Raw genomic sequence first — 21,890 nt, forward strand, 5'->3', positions numbered from 1 at the left:
GTTGGGTAGACGTCACCAGGGGTACTCTGGTAGGTAACTGATTGGGTAGACGTCACCAGGGGTACTCTGGTGGGTAACTGGTTGGATAGACGTCACCAGGGGTACTCTGGTAGGTAACTGGTTGGATAGACGTCACCAGGGGTACTCTGGTAGGTAACTGGTTGGATAGACGTCACCAGGGGTACTCTGGTAGGTAACTGGTTGGATAGATGTCACCAGGGGTACTCTGGTAGGTAACTGGTTGGGTAGACGTCACCAGGGGTACTCTGGTAGGTAACTGGTTGGGTAGATGTCACCAGGGGTACTCTGGTAGGTAACTGGTTGGATAGATGTCACCAGGGGTACTCTGGTAGGTAACTGGTTGGATAGATGTCACCAGGGGTACTCTGGTAGGTAACTGGTTGGATAGATGTCACCAGGGGTACTCTGGTAGGTAACTGGTTGGTTGGATGCCACCAGGGGTACTCTGGTAGGTAACTGGTTGGTTGGATGCCACCAGGGGTACTCTGGTAGGTAACTGGTTGGATAGATGTCACCAGGGGTACTCTGGTAGGTAACTGGTTGGTTGGATGCCACCAGGGGTACTCTGGTAGGTAACTGGTTGGATAGACGTCACCAGGGGTACTCTGGTAGGTAACTGGTTGGATAGACGTCACCAGGGGTACTCTGGTAGGTAACTGGTTGGATAGATGTCACCAGGGGTACTCTGGTAGGTAACTGGTTGGATAGATGTCACCAGGGGTACTCTGGTAGGTAACTGGTTGGGTAGATGCCACCAGGGGTACTCTGGTAGGTAACTGGTTGGATAGATGTCACCAGGGGTACTCTGGTAGGTAACTGGTTGGATAGATGCCACCAGGGGTACTCTGGTAGGTAACTGGTTGGATAGACGTCACCAGGGGTACTCTGGTAGGTAACTGGTTGGGTATATGTCACTAGGGGTACTCTGGTAGGTAACTGGTTGGGTATATGTCACCAGGGGTACTCTGGTAGGTAACAGCCCAGGGATGGATTCACATGGCCACATCTTTACACTTAAAACACTAAAAAACAAATGTTATCTGAAGTCTACTGATTACAATATTGATATTCTGTTTGTGTACATTTTAAGAAATGTAAGAGGAACCCTGTACATGTCAGTTCAGGTAGAATCCCATAGGAACACATTATGTCCAGCAGGGAGACAGGGTAACCCATTATAATGACACATTTCAGTCTTTACACAGGGAGGCAACTTCCACATAAAGATGTCTAGATTTAATAACCTATTATAAACTGGCTGGTTCCAGTCCTGAATGCTGATTGGCTGACAGCCGTGGTATATCAGACCGTATACCACGGGTATGACAAAACATTTGTTTTTACTGCTCTAATTACATTGGTAACCAGTTTATAACAGCAATAAGGGTCCTAAGGGGTGTGTGATATATGGCCAATATACCACGGCTAAGGGCTGTATCCTAGCGATGCGTCTTGCATACGAACAGCCCTTAGCCGTGGTATATTGGGCATATACCACACCCCCTCGGGCCTTTATTGCCTAATTCTACTCTGAAATACCAGTTTTCCTAAATGACCTCCAACCAACTACAGTGGTTCAAATTGGACAGGATTCACATGGCCGTATCTCCATCATAAATAATGGGCCCATACAGCCCAGGGATGGTGGCTTAACATGTGTAGGGGTCCATGAATCCATATGCAGGGGTATGAGGTAATAAATTGGCTATATAGACAGTACCAGTACTGAGTCCATGTGTAGGGGTATGAGGTAATAACTTGATTATATACACAGGACCAGTACAGAGTCCATGTGCAGGGGTACGAGGTAATAACTTGATTATATACACAGTACCAGTACAGAGTCCATGTGCAGGGGTACGAGGTCATAGCTTGGCTATATACACAGGGTACCAGTACTGAGTCAATGTGCAGGGGTACGAGGTAATAACTTGATTATATACACAGGGCACCAGTACAGAGTCCATGTGTAGGGGTACGAGGTCATAACTTGGCTATATAGACAGTACCAGTACCGAGTCCATGTGTAGGGGTACGAGGTAATAGCTTGGCTATATTCACAGGGTACCAGTACCGAGTCCATATGCAGGGGAATGAGGTAATAACTTGATTATATACACAGGACCAGTACTGAGTCAATGTGCAGGGGTACGAGGTAATAACTTGGCTATATACACAGTACCAGTACAGAGTCCATGTGTAGGGGTACGAGGTAATAGCTTGGCTATATTCACAGGGTACCAGTACCGAGTCCATGTGCAGGGGTACGAGGTCATAACTTGGCTATATAGACAGTACCAGTACTGAGTCCATGTGCAGGGGTACGAGGTAATAACTTGGTTATATACACAGGGTACCAGTACCGAGTCCATGTGCAGGGGTACGAGGTCATAACTTGACTATGTACCAGTACTGAGTCGAGGGGAGGAGAGGGAGTGGAGTGGAGGAGTGGGAGGGGAGTGGAGAGGGAGTGAGGATGTGACTGATGTCTTTTGACAGTTGTCTCTTAGCTCTAGGTGATTTCTGATGTGGCTGTCCTCTGGGTGATGTTTGGAACATATGTCTGTTGTCTCTGTGGAAACCTGATACTCCAGAGCCTGTCATTGGACGCTGGTGACACACTGTCACACACACACACACACACTGATCCTGCCGTTGGATGGCGGTGTCTATACACACTCCTACATAATGATGTGGGAATACGAGATGCCATACCCCCAGGTCTGCCACAAACACACCTCTCAGTCCTGAACAAAACATAACTGGCCTCAGACGGTGTCAACAGATGGTACGGTGTTACCGTCAGTCCTCTCAGACGGTGTCAACAGATGGTACGGTGTTACCGTCAGTCCTCTCAGACGGTGTCAACAGATGGTACGGTGTTACCGTCAGTCCTCTCAGACGGTGTCAACAGATGGTACGGTGTTACCGTCAGTCCTCTCAGACGGTGTCAACAGATGGTACGGTGTTACCATCAGTCCTCTCAGACGGTGTCAACAGATGGTACGGTGTTACCGTCAGTCCTCTCAGACGGTGTCAACAGATGGTACGGTGTTACCATCAGTCCTCTCAGACGGCGTCAACAAATGGTACGGTGTTACCGTCAGTCCTCTCAGACGGTGTCAACAGATGGTACGGTGTTACCGTCAGTCCTCTCAGACGGTGTCAACAGATGGTACGGTGTTACCGTCAGTCCTCTCAGACGGCGTCAACAGATGGTACGGTGTTACCGTCAGTCCTCTCAGACGGTGTCCACAGATGGTACGGTGTTACCGTCAGTCCTCTCAGACGGTGTCAACAGATGGTACGGTGTTACCGTCAGTCCTCTCAGACGGTGTCAACAGATAGTACGGTGTTACCGTCAGTCCTCTCAGACGGCGTCAACAAATGGTACGGTGTTACCGTCAGTCCTCTCAGACGGCGTCAACAGATGGTACGGTCTTACCGTCAGTCCTCTCAGACGGTGTCAACAGATGGTACGGTGTTACCGTTAGTCCTCTCAGACGGCGGCAACAAATGGTACGGTCTTATCATCAGTCCTCTCAGACGGTGTCCGGGAAAGGGGCTGGAGATGAGGCTGGCTATAGCTGAAGGTTAGACTAGCGGCTGGAGGTGAGACTAGCGGCTGGAGGTGAGACTAGCGGCTGGAGGTGAGACTAGCAGGTGGAGGTGAGACTAGCGGCTGGAGGTGAGACTAGCGGCTGGAGGTGAGACTAGCGGCTGGAGGTGAGACTAGCGGCTGGAGGTGAGACTAGCGGCTGGAGGTGAGACTAGCGGCTGGAGGTGAGACTAGCGGCTGGAGGTGAGACTAGCGGCTGGAGGTGAGACTAGCGGCTGGAGGTGAGACTAGCGGCTGGAGGTGAGACTAGCGGCTGGAGGTGAGACTAGCGGCTGGAGGTGAGACTAGCGGCTGGAGGTGAGACTAGCGGCTGGAGGTGAGACTAGCGGCTGGAGGTGAGACTAGCGGCTGGAGGTGAGACTAGCGGCTGGAGGTGAGACTAGCGGCTGGAGGTGAGACTAGCGGCTGGAGGTGAGACTAGCGGCTGGAGGTGAGACTAGCGGCTGGAGGTGAGACTAGCGGCTGGAGGTGAGACTAGCGGCTGGAGGTGAGACTAGCGGCTGGAGGTGAGACTAGCGGCTGGAGGTGAGACCAGGGGCTGGAGGTGAGACCAGGGGCTGGAGGTGAGACCAGGGGCTGGAGGTGAGACCAGGGGCTGGAGGTGAGACCAGGGGCTGGAGGTGAGACCAGGGGCTGGAGGTGAGACCAGGGGCTGGAGGTGAGACTAGGGGCTGGAGGTGAGACTAGGGGCTGGAGGTGAGACTAGGGGCTGGAGGTGAGACTAGGGGCTGGAGGTGAGACTAGGGGCTGGAGGTGAGACTAGGGGCTGGAGGTGAGACTAGGGGCTGGAGGTGAGACTAGGGGCTGGAGGTGAGACTAGGGGCTGGAGGTGAGACTAGGGGCTGGAGGTGAGACTAGGGGCTGGAGGTGAGACTAGAGGTGAGACTAGAGGCTGGAGGTGAGACTAGGGGCTGGAGGATTAGACTCGGGGCTGGAGGATTAGACTCGGGGCTGGAGGATTAGACTCGGGGCTGGAGGATTAGACTCGGGGCTGGAGGATTAGACTCGGGGCTGGAGGATTAGACTCGGGGCTGGAGGATTAGACTCGGGGCTGGAGGATTAGACTCGGGGCTGGAGGTTAGACTCGGGGCTGGAGGTTAGACTCGGGGCTGGAGATGAGACTGGATCTACAGTTTTTCTTTTCTCTACTCTTTCTGCTCTGGTTTTCTTTTTAGTCATTTAGCTCAGGGTTTCTCAAAGTGGGCCCTGGGGACCCTGGGTGCACGTTGTGGTGTTTGCCCTTGATGATGACTTGGATATTTGAATCAACTGTGTAGAACGAGGGCAAAAACCACATCATTCTGGCATTGCCGATTGCTCTACCAACTGAGCTCGACCTCCCCCTCTCTCCCTGTCTCTCTTCCTCCCTCTCTCTCCCTGTCTCAATACCTCCCCCTCTCTCCCTGTCTCTCTACCTCCCCCTCTCTCCCTGTCTCTCTACCTCCCCCTCTCTCCCTGTCTCTCTTCCTCCCTGTCTCTCCCTGTCTCTCTACCTCCCCCTCTCTCCGTCTCTCTCCCTGTCTCTCTACCTCCCCCTCTCTCCCTGTCTCTCTACCTCCCCCTCTCTCCGTCTCTCTCTCTACCTCCCCCTCTCTCCCTGTCTCTCTACCTCCCCCTCTCTCCCTGTCTCTCTACCTCCCCCTCTCTCCCTGTCTCTCTACCTCCCCCTCTCTCCCTGTCTCTCTACCTCCCCCTCTCTCCCTGTCTCTCTACCTGTCTCCCTGTGTCTCTACCTCCCTGTCTCTCTCTCCCTTTCTCCCTTTCCCCCTCTCTCTCTACCTCCCCCTCTCTTTCTCCCTGTCTCTCTCTCTCCTCTCTGTCTCTCTACCTCCCCCTCTCTCCTCTCTCTCTCTCTCTCTAGTGTATCCATCTCTTCTCTACTAGATGTTAAATATCAGAATCTGCATTTAAATTGAAACCAGAAGTTAATTTGCATATTTTTGATTATACCATTAATATTCCTTCTGTTTTTCTCCTTTCAGCCAATCACAAACCTCTGTTCTTTTGTCTTAAATGGTGTCTGAGACTTGGGAGGTAAAGATAGGAGAGATCGAGTCACTCCATCTCACTTTTTACTCCCTCTCTGCCTCCTCTTCTCTCTCTGCCCCCCCCCCCCTCTCTCCTCTGTTTTCTCTTACTCTCTCCAACCCCCCCTCGTTCTGTTTCTCTCTGTTATATCTGTCGTCAGGTAATTCTAGAAGGCTGTGGCATTTACCTTTTCGTTCTCAGGACATCCCAGACATCAGACGTTTAAAGAAACTACGTTCTCCTCTGAAAGAGAGCAGAGGGTAGAGAAGAGACCTTATATTTTCTCAGTATTACATTGTGGTTTTGAATGCTTAATAGCAACACTTTGGTGTGAAAAGTTATTTAAGTTTAATGTAGAGGAGAGGAGAGGACAGAGAGGAGAGATGGTTGAGGGAAAGAGAGGAGGGGAGAATAGTCAAGTTTAATGTAGAGGAGAGGAGAGGACAGAGAGGAGAGATGGTTGAGGGAAAGAAAGCTGTTCATCTGACCTGGTAACCCCCCGTCACACTCTGACCTGGTAACCCCCGTCACACTACACACTCTGACCTGGTAACCCCCCGTCACACTACACACTCTGACCTGGTAACCCCCCGTCACACTCTGACCTGGTAACCCCCCGTCCCACTCTGCCCTGGTAACCTCCCGTCCCACTCTGACCTGGTAACCCCCGTCACACTCTGACCTGGTAACCCCCCGTCACACTCTGACCCGGTAACCCCCATCACACTACACTCTGACCCGGTAACCCCCCGTCCCACTCTGACCCGGTAACCCCCCGTCCCACTCTGACCCGGTAACCCCCCGTCCCACTCTGACCCGGTAACCCCCCGTCCCACTCTGACCCGGTAACCCCCCGTCCCACTCTGACCTGGTAACCCCCCGTCCCACTCTGACCTGGTAACCCCCCGTCCCACTCTGACCTGGTAACCCCCCGTCCCACTCTGACCTGGTAACCCCCCGTCCCACTCTGACCTGGTAACCCCCCGTCCCACTCTGACCTGGTAACCCCCCGTTCCACTCTGACCTGGTAACCCCCCGTCACACTCTGACCTGGTAACTCCCATCACACTACACTCTGACCTGGTAACTCCCCGTCCCACTCTGACCCGGTAACCCCCCGTCCCACTCTGACCTGGTAACCCCCCGTCCCACTCTGACCTGGTAACCCCCCGTCCCACTCTGACCTGGTAACCCCCCGTCCCACTCTGCCCTGGTAACCCCCCGTCCCACTCTGCCCTGGTAACCTCCCGTCCCACTCTGACCTGGTAACCCCCCGTCCCACTCTAATCTGGTAACCCCCGTCACACTCTGACCTGGTAACCCCCGTCCCACTCTGACCTGGTAACCCCCCGTCCCACTCTGACCTGGTAACCCCCCGTCCCACTCTGACCTGGTAACCCCCCGTCCCACTCTGACCTGGTAACCCCCCGTCCCACTCTGACCTGGTAACCCCCCGTCACACTCTGACCTGGTAACCCCCATCACACTACACACACTGACCTGGTAACCCCCCGTCCCACTCTGACCTGGTAACCTCCCGTCCCACTCTGACCTGTTAACCCCCATCACACTACACTCTGCCCTGGTAACCCCCCGTCCCACTCTGCCCTGGTAACCTCCCGTCCCACTCTGACCTGGTAACCCCCGTCACACTCTGACCTGGTAACCCCCGTCCCACTCTGACCTGGTAACCCCCAACACACTACACACACTGACCTGGTAACCCCCCGTCCCACTCTGACCTGGTAACCCCCGTCCCACTCTGACCTGGTAACCCCCCGTCCCACTCTGACCTGGTAACCCCCCGTCCCACTCTGACCTGGTAACCCCCCGTCCCACTCTGACCTGGTAACCCCCCGTCACACTCTGACCTGGTAACCCCCATCACACTACACACACTGACCTGGTAACCCCCCGTCCCACTCTGACCTGGTAACCTCCCGTCCCACTCTGACCTGTTAACCCCCATCACACTACACTCTGACCTGGTAACCCCCCGTCCCACTTTGACCTGGTAACCCCCCGTCCCACTTTGACCTGGTAACCCCCCGTCCCACTCTGACCCGGTAACCCCCCGTCACACACTGACCCGGTAACCCCCCGTCCCACTCTGACCCGGTAACCCCCCGTCCCACTCTGACCCGGTAACCCCCCGTCCCACTCTGACCCGCTAACCCCCCGTCCCACTCTGACCTGGTAACCCCCCGTCCCACTCTGACCTGGTAACCCCCCGTCCCACTCTGACTTGGTAACCCCCTGTCCCTCTCTGACCTGGTAACCCCCCGTCCCGCTCTGACCTGGTAACCCCCCGTCCCGCTCTGACCTGGTAACCCCCCGTCCCGCTCTGACCTGGTAACCCCCCGTCCCACTCTGACCTGGTAACCCCCGTCCCACTCTGACCTGGTAACCCCCGTCCCACTCTGACCTGGTAACCCCCCGTCCCACTCTGACCTGGTAACCCCCGTCCCACTCTGACCTGGTAACCCCCCGTCCCACTCTGACCTGGTAACCCCCCCCCCCCTTCTTCTAGAAGCCTGTCAGCTCAACCTTCACACATTACCCGTTACCCTGACAACTGACTACCGACTACTGTGGGTAACCCCCATTACATTACACTGACTACTGTGGGTAACCCCCATTACATTACACTGACTACTGTGGGTAACCCCCATTACATTACACTGACTACTGTGGGTAACCCCCATTACATTACACTGACTACTGACTACTGTGGGTAACCCCCATTACATTACACTGACTACTGATTGGTAACCCCCATTACATTACACTGACTACTGTTGGTAACCCCCATTACATTACACTGACTACTGACTACTGTGGGTAACCCCCATTACATTACACCGACTACTGTTGGTAACCCCCATTACATTACACTGACTACTGACTACTGTTGGTAACCCCCATTACATTACACTGACTACCGACTACTGTGGGTAACCCCCATTACATTACACTGACTACTGTGGGTAACCCCCATTACATTACACTGACTATCGACTACTGTTGGTAACCCCCGTTACATTACCCTGACTACTCACTACTGTGGGTAACCCCCATTACATTACACTGACTACTGACTACTGTGGGTAACCCCCATTACATTACACTGACTACTGTGGGTAACCCCCATTACATTACACTGACTACCGACTACTGTGGGTAACCCCCATTACATTACACTGACTACCGACTACTGTGGGTAACCCCCATTACATTACACCGACTACTGTGGGTAACCCCCATTACATTACACTGACTACTGACTACTGTGGGTAACCCCCGTTACATTACCCTGACTACTGACTACTTATACTAGAAGATTTACCATCACAAAGCTGTCACTTAGTGACCCCCTGAGACAGTGTGTGTGTGTGAGTGTGTTTGTGCGAGTGCACCTGGGTGTGTGTACGTCACAGTCTTCCTGTGTGTCCAGTCTGTGAGGGAATGTACCCCAGGATGTGATGACGTGATTGGTGGATTGGCATTCCGCATGCAGCCTCGTCTCTGGTTGGCTGAGGTGACTTCCGTGTGACGTCCCACATTCTAATCCACCAACCATCAATTTCCTTTAACTAGAAATACAGATGAGGAGGAGGGAGAGGGAGAGGAGGAGGAGGGAGAGGAGGAAGGAGAGGGAGAGGAGGAGGAGGGGAGGGAGAGGAGGAGAGGGGGAGGGAGAGGAGGAAGGAGAGGAGGAAGGGAGGGAGGGGAGGGAGAGGAGATGAGGAGGAGGAGGAAGGAGAGGAGGAGGAGAAGAGGGTGAGTAGTAGGAGAGGGAGAGGAAGAAGGGGGAGGAGGAGGAAGAAGGGGAGGGAGAGGAGTAAGGAGAGGAGGAGGAGTAAGGAGAGGAGAAGGAGTAGGGAGAGAAGGGAGAGGAGAGGTAGAGGAGAGGGAGGGAAGGAGAGGGAGGGAAGGAGAGGGAGGGAAGGAGAGGGAGAGGAGGAGGAGTAAGGAGAGGAGGAGGAGTAAGGAGAGGAGAAGGAGTAAGGAGAGGAGAAGGAGTAAGGAGAGGAGAAGGAGTAAGGAGAGGAGAAGGGAGAGGAGTAAGGAGAGGGAGGGAGAGGAGTAAGGAGAGGGAGGGAGAGGAGTAAGGAGAGGGAGAGGAGTAAGGAGAGGAGAAGGAGAGGAGTAAGGAGAGGAGAAGTAGAGGAGAGGGAGGGAAGGAGAGGGAGAGGAGGAAGGAGAGGGAGAGGAGGAGGAGGAGTAAGGAGAGGAGATCGGAGGAGTAAACAGAGGAGAAGGAGGAGTAAGGAGAGGAGAAGGGAGAGGAGTAAGGAGAGGAGGAGGGAGAGGAGTAAGGAGAGGGAGGGAGAGGAGTAAGGAGAGGGAGAGGAGTAAGGAGAGGAGAAGGAGAGGAGTAAGGAGAGGAGAAGGAGAGGAGTAAGGAGAGGAGAAGTAGAGGAGAGGGAGGGAAGGAAAGGAAGAGGAGGAAGGAGGAAGAAGGGGGAGGGAGAGGAGGAGGAGAAGAGGGTGAGTAGTAGGAGAGGGAGAGGAAGAAGGGGGAGGAGGAGGAAGAAGGGGAGGGAGAGGAGTAAGGAGAGGAGGAGGAGGAGTAAGGAGAGGAGAAGGAGTAGGGAGAGAAGGGAGAGGAGAGGTAGAGGAGAGGGAGGGAAGGAGAGGGAGGGAAGGAGAGGGAGGGAAGGAGAGGGAGGGAAGGAGAGGGAGAGGAGGAGGAGTAAGGAGAGGAGAAGGAGTAAGGAGAGGAGAAGGAGTAAGGAGAGGAGAAGGAGTAAGGAGAGGAGAAGGAGTAAGGAGAGGAGAAGGAGTAAGGAGAGGAGAAGGGAGAGGAGTAAGGAGAGGGAGGGAGAGGAGTAAGGAGAGGGAGGGAGAGGAGTAAGGAGAGGGAGAGGAGTAAGGAGAGGAGAAGGAGAGGAGTAAGGAGAGGAGAAGTAGAGGAGAGGGAGGGAAGGAGAGGGAGAGGAGGAAGGAGAGGGAGAGGAGGAGGAGGAGTAAGGAGAGGAGATCGGAGGAGTAAACAGAGGAGAAGGAGGAGTAAACAGAGGAGAAGGAGGAGTAAACAGAGGAGAAGGAGGAGTAAGGAGAGGAGGAGGGAGAGGAGTAAGGAGAGGGAGGGAGGGAGAGGAGTAAGGAGAGGGAGAGGAGTAAGGAGAGGAGAAGGAGAGGAGTAAGGAGAGGAGAAGGAGAGGAGTAAGGAGAGGAGAAGTAGAGGAGAGGGAGGGAAGGAGAGGAAGAGGAGGAAGGAGGAAGAAGGGGGAGGAGGGGAGGAGGAGGAAGGGGGAGAGAGGAGGAAGAAGGGGGAGGGAGAGGAGGAAGGAGAGGGAGAGGAGGAGGAGGAGTAAGGAGAGGAGATCGGAGGAGTAAACAGAGGAGAAGGAGGAGTAAGGAGAGGAGTAAGGAGAGAAGGGAGAGGAGTAAGGAGAGGGAGGGAAGGATAGGGAGAGGAGGAAGGAAGGAGAGGGTGAGTAGTAGGAGAGAGAGAGGAGGACATGGGGGAAAGGAGGTAGGAGAGGGAGAGGAGGAGGAGGAAGGAGAGGGTGAGTAGTAGGAGAGAGAGAGGAGGACATGGGGGAAAGGAGGTAGGAGATTGAGAGGAGGAGAAGGAAGGAGAGGGTGAGTAGTAGGAGAGAGGAGGACATGGGGGAAAGGAGGTAGGAGAGGGAGAGGAGGAGGAGGAAGGAGAGGGTGAGTAGTAGGAGGGAGAGGAGGACATGGGGGAAAGGAGGTAGGAGAGGGAGAGGAGGAGGAGGAAGGAGAGGGTGAGTAGTAGGAGAGAGAGGAGGGCATGGGGGAAAGGAGGTAGGAGAGGGAGAGGAGGAGGAGGAAGGAGAGGGTGAGTAGTAGGAGAGAGAGAGGAGGGCATGGGGGAAAGGAGGTAGGAGAGGGAGAGGAGGCGGAGGAAGGAGAGGGTGAGTAGTAGGAGAGAGAGAGGAGGGCATGGGGGAAAGGAGGTAGGAGAGGGAGAGGAGGAGGAAGGAGAGGGTGAGTAGTAGGAGAGAGAGGAGGACATGGGGGAAAGGAGGTAGGAGAGGGAGAGGAGGAAGGAGAGGGTGAGTAGTAGGAGAGAGAGGAGGACATGGGGGAAAGGAGGTAGGAGAGGAGGAGGAGGAAGGAGAGGGTGAGTAGTAGTAGGAGAGAGAGGAGGACATGGGGGAAAGGAGGTAGGAGAGGAGGAGGAGGAAGGAGAGGGTGAGTAGTAGTAGGAGAGAGAGGAGGACATGGGGGAAAGGAGGTAGGAGAGGGAGAGGAGGAGGAGGAAGGAGAGGGTGAGTAGTAGGAGAGAGAGGAGGGCATGGGGGAAAGGAGGTAGGAGAGGGAGAGGAGGAGGAGGAAGGAGAGGGTGAGTAGTAGGAGAGAGAGAGGAGGGCATGGGGGAAAGGAGGTAGGAGAGGGAGAGGAGGCGGAGGAAGGAGAGGGTGAGTAGTAGGAGAGAGAGGAGGACATGGGGGAAAGGAGGTAGGAGAGGGAGAGGAGGAAGGAGAGGGTGAGTAGTAGGAGAGAGAGAGGAGGACATGGGGGAAAGGAGGTAGGAGAGGAGGAGGAGGAAGGAGAGGGTGAGTAGTAGTAGGAGAGAGAGGAGGACATGGGGGAAAGGAGGTAGGAGAGGAGGAGGAGGAAGGAGAGGGTGAGTAGTAGTAGGAGAGAGAGGAGGACATGGGGGAAAGGAGGTAGGAGAGGAGGAGGAGGAAGGAGAGGGTGAGTAGTAGTAGGAGAGAGAGGAGGACATGGGGGAAAGGAGGTAGGAGAGGGAGAGGAGGAGGAAGGAGAGGGTGAGTAGTAGGAGAGAGAGAGAGGAGGGCATGGGGGAAAGGAGGTAGGAGAGGGAGATGAGGAGGAGGAAGGAGAGGGTGAGTAGTAGGAGAGAGAGAGGAGGACATGGGGGAAAGGAGGTAGGAGAGGGAGAGGAGGAGGAAGGAGAGGGTGAGTAGTAGGAGAGAGAGAGGAGGACATGGGGGAAAGGAGGTAGGAGAGGAGGAGGAGGAAGGAGAGGGTGAGTAGTAGGAGAGAGAGGAGGACATGGGGGAAAGGAGCACCCTGGACTGACATAGTGAAGTTATTGTGTTGTTATTAAACAACAACTTGTTGATTTGATAAAGGTCAGGACTTGTTCATAACACGTTTTGGGGAGTCAGGCGTAGATAAGGTCCCTATTTGAATAAATCCACACACACACACACTGAGAACACACACACTATTTGAATAAATCCCTTTTTGAAGAAAAACCCACTTCTGACCTTTAAATGAAATATAATTCCTTTCCTGTGTTTTTCCTGCAATTGAAGAGAGGAAGGAGATAGTCAATGACATGGTGGTGCATGTTAATCATTACCCTCTGGGCCTAGTGCTCTCTTCTCTTCATCCGTCTCTCCCTCCATCCGTCTTCTGTCCATCCATCTCTCTTCTCTCCCTCCATCTCTCTTCTCTCCATCCGTCTCTCCCTCCATCCGTCTCTCTCTCCCTCCACCTCTTCTCTCCATCCGTCTCTCCCTCTATCCGTCTCTCTCTCCCTCCATCTCTCTTCTCTCCCTCCATCTCTCTTCTCTCCATCCGTCTCTCCCTCTATCCGTCTCTCTCTCCCTCCATCTCTCTCTCCCTCCATCTCTCTCTCCCTCCATCTCTCTTCTTTCCCTCCATCTCTCTTCTCTTCCTCCATCTCTCTCCATCCGTCTCTCTTCTCTCCCTCCATCTCTCTCTCCCTCCATCTCTCTTTTCCATCTGTCTCTTCTCTCCCTCCATCTGTCTCTCTCCCTCCATCTCTCTTTTCCATCTGTCTCTCTTCTCTCCATCCGTCTCTCCCTCCATCCGTCTCTTCTCTCCCTCCATCCGTCTCTTCTCTCCCTCCATCCGTCTCTTCTCTCCCTCCGTCTCTCTTCTCTCCATCCGTCTCTCTTCTCTCCATCCGTCTCTCCCTCCATCCGTCTCTCCCTCCATCCGTCTCTCCCTCCATCCGTCTCTCTTCTCTCCCTCCGTCTCTCTTCTTTCCATCCGTCTCTCCCTCCATCCGTCTCTCCCTCCATCCGTCTCTTTCTCCCTCCATCTCTCTTCTCTCCATCCGTCTCTCTCCCTCCATCTCTCTTCTCTCCATCCGTCTCTCTCTCTCCCTCCGTCTCTCTTCTCTCCATCTCTCTTCTCGCCATCTCTCTCTCCCTCCATCTGTCTCTCTTCTCGCCATCTCTCTCTCCCTCCATCTCTCTCTCCCTCCATCTCTCTCTCCCTCCATCTCTCTTTCCCTCCATCTCTCTTCTCTCCATCTGTCTCTCTCCCTCATCTCTCTTCTCTCCATCTGTCTCTCCCTCCATCTGTCTCTCTCTCCCTCCGTCTCTCTTCTCTCCATCTGTCTCTCTCTCCCTCATCTCTCTTCTCCCTCATCTCTCTTCTCCATCTGTCTCTTCTCTCCATCTGTCTCTCTTCTCTCCATCTGTCTCTCTCCCTCCATCTGTCTCTCTCCCTCCGTCTCTCTTCTCTCCCTCCGTCTCTCTTCTCTCCATCTGTCTCTCTCCCTCCATCTGTCTCTCTCCCTCCGTCTCTCTTCTCTCCCTCCGTCTCTCTTCTCTCCTTCTGTCTCTCTTCTCTCCATCTGTCTCTCTTCTCTCCTTCTGTCTCTCTTCTCTCCATCTGTCTCTCTTCTCTCCATCTGTCTCTCTTCTCTCCATCTGTCTCTCTTCTCTCCATCTGTCTCTTCTCTCCCTCCGTCTCTCTTCTCTCCTTCTGTCTCTCTTCTCTCCATCTGTCTCTCTTCTCTCCATCTGTCTCTCTTCTCTCCATCTGTCTCTTCTCTCCATCTGTCTCTCTCTCCCTCATCTCTCTTCTTCATCTGTCTCTTCTCTCCATCTGTCTCTCTCCCTCCATCTGTCTCTCTCCCTCCATCTGTCTCTCTCCCTCCATCTGTCTCTCTCCCTCCATCTGTCTCTCTCCCTCCGTCTCTCTTCTCTCCATCTGTCTCTCCATCTCTCTCTCCCTCCCTCCGTCTCTCTTCTCTCTCTCCATCGCTCTTCTCTCTCTCCATCTCCCGTCTCTCCCCCCATCTCTCTCTCCCATCTCTCTCTCTCCTCCCTCCATTTTCCCCTCCTGTCTCCCTTGTATCTCCGTGTTCCTCCTCTCCTTTCTCTTTCTCTCCCTCTATTTTGTCTTTCTTTATCCTTCTCTCTCCCTCCTGTCTCTCCCTCCTGTCTCTCCCGTCTCTCCCTCCATCTCTCTCCCGTCTCTCTATCCTTCTCTCTCCCTCCATCTCTCTCCCGTCTCTCCCTCCATCTCTCTCCCGTCTCTCCCTCCATCTCTCTCCCTCTATCTCTCTCCTGTCTCTCTATCCTTCTCTCTCCCTCACTGGCCTTTCTACCACAAGATAAAACATTTGTATGTAATGATTTCTATATAGTTGACATTATTTAGTGTTTATAGTCCGAGTTGAAGTAATATTAACTTGACATTCAGCAGACCCCATTATCCAAAGTGACTTAGTCATGGGGGTGCATACAGTCTTCAGATGGGGGGGGGGGACCAGGCGGGAATCCAACCCACAACCCTTGGCGTTCCCAGTGTCATACTCTACCAACGGAGCATCACATGACCACTGACTTCAGAGGGAAACGTTTTCATATTGCAATGTGTGTATGATGTTTATGGATTCTTCAGTGTGGGACGGGGAAAAAGACTACAGTAGAGACATTTTCACAGAAGTTGAGTATAACTTGATGGTCGTGAAGTCCTCGGGGCTCTAGAACACCGGCCCTGGTTCCCATGGCGCCCTCCAGGTGTGTGTGTGGTGGTGTGTTCAGGGAGAGAGATCTATATGGCAGAACTTTACAGATGGGCTTAGACACAGGAGGAGAGAAACAGAATGGGGGAGAGAGATGGACAAAGAGGGATAGTTGTGAATGGAAAAGTTGACTGGGCAGAAGAGGCTCTCTGTCTCTCCCTTCTCTTCTCTATCTCTTCCTCTCTTCCCTGCATTTCTTTAATTACTTCCTCCCTCTCCTCCTCCCTTTGCGCTCCCTCCCCTCATTTCACTCTGAGCGGCGTGGTATTTATTTAATTAATCCACCCTGAATTTCTTCCCATTTCACCGACTCATCCCACCGCTCACACAAAAAGGTTCCCATAAACAACAAACAACTTCTAAATTGATTTTCTTTCCTCACTTCTAAAGTTAATGCTCTCTCCCTCTTGACGCTGTGTGTGTGTGTGTGTGTGTGTGTGTGTGTGTGTGTGTGTGTGTGTGTGTGTGGGGTCCTACAACAGGGTTTTCTACTCCAGTCCAGGAGAGATGGGACATCATCCCAAAATCTCATTCCAACATCATGGTCATTAATATGGAGTTGTTCCCCCCTTTGTTGCTATAACAACCTCCACTCTTCTGGGAAGGCTTTCCACTAGATGTTGGAACATTGCTGTGGGGACCTGCTTCCATTCAGCCACAAGAGCATTAGTGAGGTCGGGCGATTAGGCCTGGCTCGCAGTTGGCATTCCAATTCATCCAAAAGGTGTTCGATGGGGTTGAGGTCGGGGCTCTGTGCAGGCCAATCAAGTTCTTCCACATCGATCTCGACAAACCATTTCTGTATGGACCGTTGCTTTATGCACGGGGGGCATTGTCATGCTGAAACAGGAAAGGTTCTTTGCCGAACTGCCACAAAGGTGGGAGCACAGAATCATCTAGAATGTCATTGTTGTAGCTTTAAGGTTTCCCTTCACTGGAACTAAGGGGCCCGAACCATGAAAAACAGCCCCAGACCATTATTCCTCCTCCACCAAACTTTACAGTTGGCGCCATGCGTTAGGGCAGGTAGCGTTCTCCTGGCGTCCCCCAAACCCAGATTCGTCCGTCGGACTGCCAGATGGTTAAGCGTGATTAATCATTTCAGAGAATGTGTTTCCACTGCTCCAGAGTCCGATGGCGGTGAACTTTACACCACTCCAGCTTGGCATTGCATATGGTGATCTCAGGCTTGTGTGCGGCTGCTCGGCCATGGAAACCCATATCATGAAGCTCTTGTGCTGACGTTGCTTCCAGAGGCAGTTTAGAACTCGGTAGTGACAACTGAGGACAGATGATTTTTACGTGCTTCAGCACTCGGCGGTCCCGTTCTGTGAGCTTGTGTGGTCTACCACTACACGGCTGAGCCGTTGTTGCTCCTAGATGTTTCCACTTCACAGTAACAGCACTTACAGTTGACCGGGGCAGCTCTAGCAGGGCAGAAATTTTACAAACTGACTTATTGGAACAGTGGCATCCTATGACGGTGCAACGTTGAAAGTCACTGAGCTCTTCAGTAAGACCATTCTACTGCCAATGTTTGTCTATGGAGATTGCATGGCTGTGTGCTCGATTTTATACACCTGTCAGCATTGGGTGAGGCTGAAATAGCCGAATCCACTAATTTGAAAGGGTATCCACATACTGCTGTATATAAACCCCGCAAAGAATAAACGTCCTCTCACTGTCAACTGCGTTTATTTTCAGCAAACTTAACATTGTATGAACATAATAATATTTAACAACTGAGACAAACTGAACAAGTTCCACAAACATGTGACTAACAGAAATGGAATGTGTCCCTGAGCAAAGGGGGGGGGGGGGGGGGGGGGGGTCAAATCAAAAACAGTCAGTATCCGGTGTGGCCACCAGCTGCATTAAATACTGCAGTGCATCTCCTCCTCATGGACTGCACCAGATTTGCCAGTTCTTGCTGTGAGATGTTACTCCACTCTTCCACCAAGGCACCTGCAGGTTCCCGGACATTTCTGGGGGGAATGGCCCTAGCCCTCACCCTCCGATCCAACAGGTTCCAGACGTGCTCAATGGGATTGAGATCCGGGCTCTTTGCTGGCCATGGCAGAACACTGACATTCCTGTCTTGCAGGAATTTGTGCACAGAATGAGCAGTATGGCTGGTGGCATTGTCATTCTGGAGGGTCATGTCAGGATGAGCTTGCAGGAAGGGTACCACATGAGGGAGGAGGATGTCTTCCCTGTAACGCACATCGTTGAGTTTGCCTGAAATGACAACAAGCTCAATCCGATGATGCTGTAACACACCGCCCCAGACCACGACGAACCCTCCACCTCCAAATAGATCCCGCTCCAGAGTACAGGCCTCGGTGTAACGCTCATTCCTTCGACGATAAACGGGAATCCAACCATCACCCCTGGTGAGACAAAACCGTGACTCGTCAGTGAAGAGCACTTTTGCCAGTCCTGTCTGGTCCAGCGACGGTGGTTTGTGCCCATAGGCGACGTTGTTGCCGGTGATGTCTGGTGAGGACCTGCCTTACAACAGGCCTATAAGCCCTCAGTCCAGCCTCTCTCAGCCTATTGCGGACAGTCTGAGCACTGATGGAGGGATTGTGAGTTCCTGGTATAACTCGGGCAGTTGTTGTTGCCATCCTGTACCTGTCCCGCTGGTGTGATGTTGGCATGTACCAATCCTGTGCAGGTGTTGTTCCACGTGGTCTGCCACTGCGAGGACGATCAGCTGTCCATCCTGTCTCCCTGTAGCGCTGTCTTAGGCGTCACACAGTACAGACATTGCAATTTATCTGCAGTCCTCATGCCTCCTTGCAGCATGCCTAAGGCACGTTCACGCAGATGAGCAGGGACCCTGGGCATCTTTCTTTTGGTGTTTTTCAGAGTTAGTAGAAAGGCCTCTTTAGTGTCCTAAGTTTTCGTAACTGTGACCTTAATTGCCTACCGTCTGTAAGCTGTTAGTGTCTTAATGACCGTTCCACAGGTGCATGTTCATTAATTGTTTATGGTTCATTGAACAAGCACGGGAAACAGTGTTTAAACCCTTTACTTTGAAGATCTGTGATGTTATTTGGATTATCTTTGAACGACAGGGTCCTGATAAAGGGACGTTTCTTTTTTTGCTGAGTTTATATATGTAGTGTACTTCTAACTGACCCCTTCTCCCTGTCTCTTCTTTATCTCTCGTCCCGTCCCTCTCTCTCCTCCAGGCCAGTGGAGGTGTTGTGTGCAGTGGAGGCAGTATGCAGCTGATGGAGACAGACTTCAGTAGAACCCTGAGAGAGATGGTGGACCTCCACCTGCACCACCAGAAGAGCATCCCAGCCTTCCTCTCTGCTGTGACCCTCGACCTCTTCAGCCGACAGACCACAGTCTGATTTGACCCTCGACCTCTTCAGCCGACAGACCACAGTCTGATTTGACCCTCGACCTCTTCAGCCGACAGACCACCGTCTGACTTGACCCACGACCTCTTCAGCCGACAGACCACGGTCTGACTTGACCCTCGACCTCTTCAGCCGACAGACCACCGTCTGACTTGACCCTCGACCTCTTCAGCCGACAGACCACGGTCTGACTTGACCCTCGACCTCTTCAGCCAACAGACCACGGTCTGACTTGACCCTCGACCTCTTCAGCCAACAGACCACGTTCTGACTTGACCCTCGACCTCTTCAGCCGACAGACCACCGTCTGACTTGACCCTCGACCTCTTCAGCCGACAGACCACGGTCTGACATGACCCTCTACCTCTTCAGCCGACAGACCACCGTCTGACTTGACCCTCGACCTCTTCAGCCGACAGACCACCGTCTGACTTGACCCTCGACCTCTTCAGCCGACAGACCACCGTCTGACTTGACCCTCGACCTCTTCAGCCGACAGACCACCGTCTGACTTGACCCTCGACCTCTTCAGCCGACAGACCACCGTCTGACTTGACCCTCGACCTCTTCAGCCGACAGACCACCGTCCGACTTGACCCTCGACCTCTTCAGCCGACAGACCACGGTCCGACTTGACCCTCGACCTCTTCAGCCGACAGACCACGGTCTGACTTGACCCTCGACCTTTTCAGCCGACAGACCACGGTCTGACTTGACCCTCGACCTCTTCAGCCGACAGACCACGGTCTGACTTGACCCTCGACCTCTTCAGCCGACAGACCACGGTCTGACTTGACCCCCCGGGGTTGAGGGTGTCCTGTGATGTTATATGACCTGTGACCTCATTGTTTGACATGTGATGACATTGCCTTGACCTCTTCACATAAGGGTTAAGGTTAGGATTGAGGGAAGGGAAGCTGATCCTAGATCTGTCATTGTTGTCTGACCTGTGGTGTCGTCATGTGACCTATGACCTCACTATCTGACCTGTGATGTCATGGTCTGACTCACACAGCTGTGCGATGGACTCTGATGATAATAATATAGAGTTGAATAAAGGGAGTCGCTGTCTAGACTTACGTCAATTACGTCAATTCTCTCTGTCTGTCACAAATGGCACCCTATTCCCTACATAGTGCACTACAAGAGCCTGAAGGTAGTGCACTATATAGGGATTAGGGTGACAGCCTGTGTCTTTATATAGTGTGATCTCTGTAACCTTCAGTCAGATGTTCTGTTATTGTTTCACTACTTCCTGTGTCTTTATATAGTGTGATCTCTGTAACCTTCAGTCAGATGTTCTGTTATTGTTTCACTACTTCCTGTGTCTTTATATAGTGTGATCTCTGTAACCTTCAGTCAGGTGTTCTGTTATTGTTTCACTACTTCCTGTGTTGATCTTTGCTCCAAAGCTGTTGTTTTTTTGCAGAAGGTTCATATGGCTTCATGTTGGACACACAGCCGAATGTCATTTTAACAGAGACACACAACTATCATCTAGTTATTTTAAACAGACACACAACTATCATCTAGTTATTTTAAACAGACACACAACTATCATCTAGTTATTTTAAACAGACACACAACTCTCATCTAGTTATTTTAAACAGAGACACACAACTATCATCTAGTTATTTTAAACAGACACACAACTATCATCTAGTTATTTTAAACAGACACACAACTCTCATCTAGTTATTTTAAACAGACACACAACTATCATCTAGTTATTTTAAACAGACACACACAACTATCATCTAGTTATTTTAAACAGACACACAACTATCATCTAGTTATTTTAAACAGACACACAACTATCATCTAGTTATTTTAAACAGACACACAACTCTCATCTAGTTATTTTAAACAGACACACAACTATCATCTAGTTATTTTAAACAGAGACACACAACTATCATCTAGTTATTTTAAACAGACACACACAACTATCATCTAGTTATTTTAAACAGAGACACACAACTACTGTCATCTAGTTATTTTAAACAGAGACACACAACTACTGTCATCTAGTTATTTTAAACAGACACACAACTATCATCTAGTTATTTTAAACAGAGACACACAACTATCATCTAGTTATTTTAAACAGAGACACACAACTACTGTCATCTAGTTATTTTCTTGTAAATGGAAAGCAGTGGAAAAGGTCTAACCTGAATGAGTTGATTTGTCATTAGAACAAACAGCTTTATTACTTCCTGCCTCTAAGTTTGTTTTCTGAATCCCATTTCTGAACAGAAATAAAAACACAACATGTCAAGTATTTAGTAAACATTTCTCTACCGTAAGCCGCGATGGCGTTTTAGAGAATTTGTCAGTACGTCCAACCGGCCTCACAACCACAGACCGCGTGTAACCAACCGGCCTCACAACCACAGACCGCGTGTAACCAACCGGCCTCACAACCACAGACCGCGTGTAACCCTGCCAGCCCAGGACCTCCACATCCGGCTTCTTCACCTGCAGGATCGTCTGAGACCAGCCGCCCGGACAGCGGATGAAACTGAGGAGTATTTCTGTCTGTAAGGATGCCCTTTTGTGGGGGGGAAACGCATTCTGATTGGCTGGCCTGGCTCCCCAATGGGTGGCTGTGCCCATGCCCAGTCATGTGAAATTCATAGATTAGGGCCTAATTAATGTATTTTAATTGATTTTCTTCTATGAACTGTAACTCAGTAAAATGGTTGTGTTGCGTTTATATCGTTGTTCAGTATAATTATGATGTTTGTACGTGTGGAATGTTATTTCAGACATGAATTGGGTTAATAAAGAACTAATCTAACTAGACGTGTTTGTCCGTGTGTGAGGTGAGGTGTGAGGTGAGGTGAGGTAAGGTGTGGTGAGAGGTGAGGTGTGGTGTGGTGAGAGGTGAGGTGTCAGTGAGGTCAAATGGTGACATCAGTGAGGGGGAGATACTCTAGACCCAAACTGCTACAGACCTATATATATCCTACCCTGACTTTCTAAAATCTTCAAAAGCCAAGTTAACAAACAGATTACCGACCATTTCGAATCCCACCGTACCTTCTCTACTATGCAACCTGGTTTCCCAGCTGGTCATGGGTGCACCTCAGCCACGCTCAAGGTCCTA

The 21,890-nt window shown here is 51.9% G+C and overlaps 1 protein-coding gene across 1 annotated transcript in view; it reads left to right on the forward strand.

Annotated features, from left to right (window-relative positions):
• LOC129836332 (mitotic spindle assembly checkpoint protein MAD1-like) overlaps window positions 1–21,581 on the forward strand; it is a 101,895-nt gene extending 80,314 nt beyond the window's left edge. The window contains exon 7 of the mRNA XM_055902362.1: window positions 18,602–21,581. Within this exon, the coding sequence (XP_055758337.1) occupies window positions 18,602–18,769 (168 nt within the window). The 3' untranslated portion in view covers window positions 18,770–21,581. The remainder of the gene's footprint in view (window positions 1–18,601) is intronic.
• Window positions 21,582–21,890: the final 309 nt, after the last annotated feature.

Source organism: Salvelinus fontinalis, chromosome 37, assembly GCF_029448725.1.
Source record: "Salvelinus fontinalis isolate EN_2023a chromosome 37, ASM2944872v1, whole genome shotgun sequence".
NCBI classification, from domain to species: domain Eukaryota; kingdom Metazoa; phylum Chordata; class Actinopteri; order Salmoniformes; family Salmonidae; genus Salvelinus; species Salvelinus fontinalis.